Source organism: Heloderma suspectum, chromosome 13 (genome assembly GCF_057233095.1).
Source record: "Heloderma suspectum isolate Gila_16-S chromosome 13, 16-S_ref, whole genome shotgun sequence".
Lineage (NCBI taxonomy): Eukaryota > Metazoa > Chordata > Lepidosauria > Squamata > Helodermatidae > Heloderma > Heloderma suspectum.
Window position 1 is genome coordinate 1,662,715 of NC_139470.1, and position 6,000 is coordinate 1,668,714.

At 54.9% G+C, this 6,000-nt stretch overlaps 1 protein-coding gene across 1 annotated transcript in view; it reads right to left on the minus strand.

The window, feature by feature from the left end:
* The window catches only part of SEZ6L (seizure related 6 homolog like), a 105,363-nt gene extending 99,568 nt beyond the window's left edge, over positions 1-5,795 (minus strand). The window contains exon 1 of the mRNA XM_084820293.1: positions 5,726-5,795. Coding sequence (XP_084676419.1) covers positions 5,726-5,795 — 70 coding nt within the window. The remainder of the gene's footprint in view (positions 1-5,725) is intronic.
* Between the last annotated feature and the right edge of the window lie 205 nt (positions 5,796-6,000).

The window sequence follows — 6,000 nt, forward strand, 5'->3', positions numbered from 1 at the left end:
CACAAGTGCAAAGGAAAGCACTTTTAAAAGGTTTGCATGGATCCGCTCCTAGCCACATATCACCATCTTGAGCTTCGTTTCTTGGTCACAGGGAGTGTGACAGAATGGTGGGAGATCAGCATGGAATCTTGGGCAACCAGGTTGTATGTCTGTGATTTCAAGACTGAAAAATCAACACGTATCTCTGTAAGTTTGAACAGTGCTCCCCTATCCCTGTGGTGATTTCATCAGAATGGGGGGGGGGGTGTTCTGGTAAACAAGAGGTGCAGACTGCCCTCTCAAGATCATCCAGGCCTCTGCCCCCCAATATTCAGCTTGCTTTCCTAGTCCTGCATACTTATTTGGGCTTTCGGATTTTCCAGATTCTGCTGCCCTGAAAAGGAAAGGGGAGGAGAAGCAGGCACAGTCCAGAGAAATTAAGGCATCTGGCAGATTCTAGAGCTGGTTGGTTTTCAGGAGCCCAGATGCTGATTTGCACACAGAGCAAGGTTTTGCTGGGCTCTGGCAACTGAGAACAAAAAAAGTGCTGGAAATGATTGACAAGTGCTTGACATTTTGTGTGATCACCTTATTAAGAGAAGACATTTATTTTGAGACAATGTACACTCAAAATATTGGACTTCTTATATTTCACCCTGACATACGAAGAGTGTGCCCTCAGCCTCTCCACCGCAACATTTTCTAGCTACAGACCCATGACCATGTGAGGTCCTAGCAGGTGGCTGTTCTGTGCCATCTTTGTGCAGGATCTGCCTTTTGTACCCAGCATTTTGGGTCTGACTCTGCCTGGCAGTAAAACCAGCACTGGAGAGAACGTAAACCTACCCCAAGTCTGATTCTCCTCAGCTCTCCCGCTTCTGCCTCAAGGTTGCATCTCAGATTTAAACTCTGCACACTCTTGGGGGAACCTTTTGGGCATATTCAGAAGCTATGTCAATTAACTTGCATAAACTGACCATAAACCAAGGGAAGCCCATGCTTCTGATTTAAATGTAGAGACTGCGGAAGAGATGTGTGTCTGTTTAGTCTGCAGTCCTGGAAGCTCCAGAAAGACAGGAAGGCGAGGCCGGCTTGTCACGGTCTCACCCCAACCTCTGCCAGTCAGGAGGCTGCATGACCACTGGGGGAGGGGGAGCAGGAGCAGGCTGAAATCCAACTGGGCCGCCCTTGCCCACGTCAAGGACTTTCCACTTCTGCAAAGCGCCTAGGAGATAAACACAGCACTCAGCACCCAGGTGTAATGTGTGTGTTGGGGAGGGGGGACACAAGCTAAATCTGGGGGGGGGGGTGAGCAGTTCTTCCTGAATGTTCCATCATGGACCCTGGAGAATCACCGCCAGTCATAGCAGGTCATGCCGGCCTCGATGGAGTCAGGACAAGGCAGCTTCACATGTGAAAGTCTGCATTTGGGGAGTCCAAGAAAGTGGCCCTTCAGGCAGGGGTGTTGAGCCTCTTTCCTCCTGAGGGAAGCTCTCAGGGGCCACGTTCCAGAGGTGGCTGGGGCCAAAGGCACATGGGTGTGCCCAAAACATGGAACATACCAGCGTATTTTAGCTGAAAACTCTTCCTGCCAGAAACCCAGCCTTGGGAGAGGCATTTCAGCCTTTTTGAATGTGGGGGGGGGAAACTGCACAAAAGCCAGGAAACCCCCCAAGGCTCAGTTGTCTGGGGGAAAGACTGAAGGCAGGGGAAGGGGGCATGGCCTTCTGGGGAACCCCCAGAGGGCCAAACTGGGATGCCAGCCTGAGGATCAGCAACCCTGCGTGAAAATCAGTGGCATCAAGGAACCCCAATTTCCATTTGGAAATCATGGGTCTGTTAGTGGCCAAAAGGCCCCTTTATCCTACTCCCTGGCCAAAGAGCCATGCTACATGTCCACACATGCATACACAGCCTCATCTTGTCACTGTCACAGGGCAGATGCTCTGCCACAATAATGGCATGTCGTCAAAACAGATCAGACGTCCAGCAAAACTGCAAGGGCCACAGGTGGGAGCCCACCACCAGCAGGCAGTCTGACTTATTGCAGCAACATTCAGGGCAGCCTCGGCCTGGCCCCTTTCTGATCTGAGTGTTTGGGCAAAGCTGCGATTCCAATGGGCACACGGGGGGACCAGCCATGTGAACTGATGCTGATGGCCTGGCCCACCAACACCCTGCTTCTTTCTTGCAATGCCAGTGAAACGCAATGCCAACTTCCATCCCAGAATAGCCATGTTCCTAGCTTGTATGCAGGTTCCAGAGACCCTGCAGTTTGCAAAGTATAAGTCAGCCTGCCTGCTGCAAGCAATCTGTTCTGAAAGGAACTAGGGATGAGGGAGCCCACACCAGTGGACGAGCATGTCCTGCACAAATGATGTACTGCCCGGTCTCTTCTATCAAGTGTTCAGCTTTAACAAGCCTCTCTGTGATTCGTCCACTAGGACTGGCGATTTTGGAAGAAGGACCCCAAAGCCTTCCTTAATGGCTCTTAATAAATGGGGTTCAGACCAGGGATGTGTTGTTTGGCCTGGTGTCTTGCACACTGTTTGCTTGACTCTGTCAAAGCAAATGGGGTTTCATAGAATCATAGAATAGTAGGGTTGGAAGGGGCCTACAAGGCCATCGAGTCCAACCCCCTGCTCAGTGCAGGAATCCAAGTCAGAGTATCAAAGCTCTCCCATTTCTCAGGACAGCTTTGGCAGTGGGGAGAATCCTAGTCTATAAGAGAATCTGTCCAGAGGGTCTGTGAAGCTGCTGATCAATACATCCTATCCACAGCATCACAGTTGCCTAGGGATACCATCCATTCATAAAGCACGAGAGTACATGGTCGAGATTACCAAGGGTCAGTTGCCACATCATCACTCTGCAGAATTAAGTGGCAAAGCTTCTCCTGGACTGCACCACTTCTAAATGCTTGCGTGGGGGGATGCTCCCCCTGCCCTGCCCACTTGCTTTTCAACTCTGGCCTGGTCATATTAGTTTTGTATATGCAAGGTTTATTTTGACATAGGGGAGCAGTCAAATGAGCAAAGACCCTGTCCTGCAGCCCAAAGTGGTACTGCTTGGAAACTGTGCTTGATTGGGCTGGATGTGACCCATGGAAGAACAGACAGTGCATTAGCGGTGTGCCAGCATGGGGTCAATCCATCCTCAATTCTTTCACCACCCTCCTTCACTTTTACTGCTGTTGCTAATCGATTGACCAATGCTATGAAATTGTGTGTGTGTGTGTGTGTGTGTGTGTGAGCATGCAGCATGTTTTCTCATTCAGCCTCATAAGAGTCTGTGGAGATTTCAAGAATTGCCCACTATCTCTTGTAAGTGGGTTGACTTAGGCAGGCATAGGAACATACAAGCTTTTAAAGCTTCACAGAACTCTTCCTCAAGATGAAGGGAAAGAGAGCAACATTTCTGGTTGGGTTGGATCACCCTGACAACCTTCATGTTTCTGATTCCACCACAGGCTATTTTCAAAAGCCACTTTACAAGCAGTTGAAAACATTTGGCATTCACGCTCAGTACTGCAGACAACTGTGAGGAGGGGACCCAGAAATGCCCGGCACTCTCATTTTTAACCTGTTGTCTTTTCCTGGGACTACACTGGGCTCCCTCTCCCTATCTTTACAGAAAGGAAACTGCAGAGTCTAATTTGCTTTTTCACCACATACACACACACACACAAATTCAGAAAGATTCAACGGATAAAAGAGCCAGACAGACGCTCGCTCACATGATTCAGATTCTACTCATCTAAGCCAAGTTATTTGGAGGAGTTGCTTCCTTTCAGCCCAAGTAACCACTCATTAGGGTCCTTCAGACAGATACAAATGGTGCTTCCAGAGGAGGCTGTTATCTGCAATCGCCCTGCTTCAAACACCCATTTTGATGGAGGGTCCAGACGTTGTCACTGTTGTCTTCCATTTGCAACCCTCTCATGTTTCCCCCCTCCTCTCCTTCCATCTTCTTTCTAACCACATGCACAAAAAAACTATTAAAGAGGAAAGGCTGGAATAGCTGTACAATGTCTTTTGACTGGTAGCAGTGAGGGAGCCGTCCGTCTAGAACCACCCAAAGTGTCTTGGAGATAAATTTCTAAAACACTTGACAAAGAGTGGGAAACAAATCTCAATGCATTGAGAGAGAGAAAGAGAGAGAGAGAAAGAGATTTGTGTTGCTGAAAAGAGAAACCAGATCTTCTTCCCTAATGGGCCATAGGAAAAAGGGATGGGAGGGCCCTCTCCCCTCTCTTCTCTCTCTCCCAGTAGGAATCGGAGCCCTTCCGCATGGCGCACTGGAGTGTTCTAAGCTAGTTCTGACCCACCACCACCACCACCACCCCACACACACCTCATTGGGACAGGATGAGAGAGGATGGCCTTCTTGATTTATTTACTTCTTTATTTATTAAACTTACGGGTCCCCCTATAGACGAAGCTCTCACTGGCAATGTGCACAATAAAAGCACAACACTAAAATCAATCGCTCCCCAAATACGCAATGGTAAATGCACACACACCCCGCCGCCTCCACAGGGCCAGCTCCCCCGGCCACGCCACGATCTCTGATCCTCACGTAGTCCCTTCTCGCTGCCTTTCTGAGGAGAGAGGTCGCTGCGTTTGCTTGGTTGTTTTAAAAAAATCACCCGTAAAGATCCAGGGATGAGATCCGGAAATGTGTGTTAGATACCGAGGCAGATCTGCGGCGCGACCCCCCCCCCCCCCGGGTGCCGGCCAAGGCTCCGCGGAGCTCCCTTGACGGCCTCGCGCGGGTCATTAAAGCCCAGCGCGGACCGTTCGCCCGGCCGCCCGGCCGCAGCCCCGGCCAGGGAGGGAAACCGTGGCTGGGGCGAGGGGGCCCCGAAGCGCGGCGGCGGCGGCGGGGCGGGGAGCCAAAGGTCGGGCGGGGAAGTTTCCTGGCGCCGGGGAGGCCGAGCGGGGGCGCGAAGAGGCGGGGGGCCGGGGCGGCGGAGGGCGCGGCTGGAGCTGTCCAGCGCGGCGGTACTGAAAGGAGGCGAGCGCTGCCCGGGGCTCCGGCCGCCCTCCCCGCTGGGCTCGCTCACGCGGGGGTAAGCCCCATCGACATCGGGGGGCCTGAGCAGGCACGTCTAGGGTGGGGTGCCTGAGGACTTGGGCCAGCCGCCGCCGCCCTGGATCGGAGAGCCTTGCCTGGGGCGCGGGGGTGGGGGGCGGCAGAAGACAGGGCAGCCATGTGGAGGGGAGGGCCGAGGTGCCCCCTTTCAGGGCTCTGGGCAAGTGAGAGGGGGGAATGGGGACCGGGCCAGGGGTTGTAGCCGGCCCCCGCGCCCCCTCCCTCCGGGCTGCCCTTCCCCTGGTTTGCGACAATCGGCAAACTTGTGCTCAGGAGCCGTCCAGGCGACCCCCGCGACCCTGCCCCGAACCGTGAGTAGCAGCAGCAGCAGCAGCAGCGGACACGGGTCTCTGCGCACACACGTACTCCCAGCTCCCAGATGGTGGCTTCTTGTATCCCGCCAGAGAGAAACAGGTGGGGGGGGGCTCAAGAACACTTCCTCCCGCCAGCCGACCGCCCCCCCCCCCGTGCCCCGGGCTTATGGCACCGAGCTGGAAGTTTGAGGGCGAGAGAGCCCGTGAGGTTGGGGAGGGGGTGACGGAAAGGCTGGGCGGGCTTTCCGGAGCCAGTGCCAGCCCTCCCACCCCGAGACAACGGGCCCCCACGTTGAGCCAGCGAGACCCCCCGCCCGCTGATGCCCGGTGGCTCCTACCTTGGGGGCGCCTGGCCGCGAGGCTGCCCAGCAGGAGGACAAGCAGGGCCAGCCCCCGGGGGCCCGGCATGGTGCTGGGTCCCGATCCCGGTCCGGTTCAAGCCGCTCGGCAGCCGGCCGCTCCCTCTTCCCCAGCCTGGCGCGGCGGCGGCGGCGGCGGCAGCGACCGAGTCCCTCCTCGCAAATCCGGGCTGGAGCTGCGGGGGAAGGAGGAGGAGGAGGGAGAGACGGGGGGCGGGCCTGCCGCTTTGCCCCGCCCCCCGCCCCTCCGACGC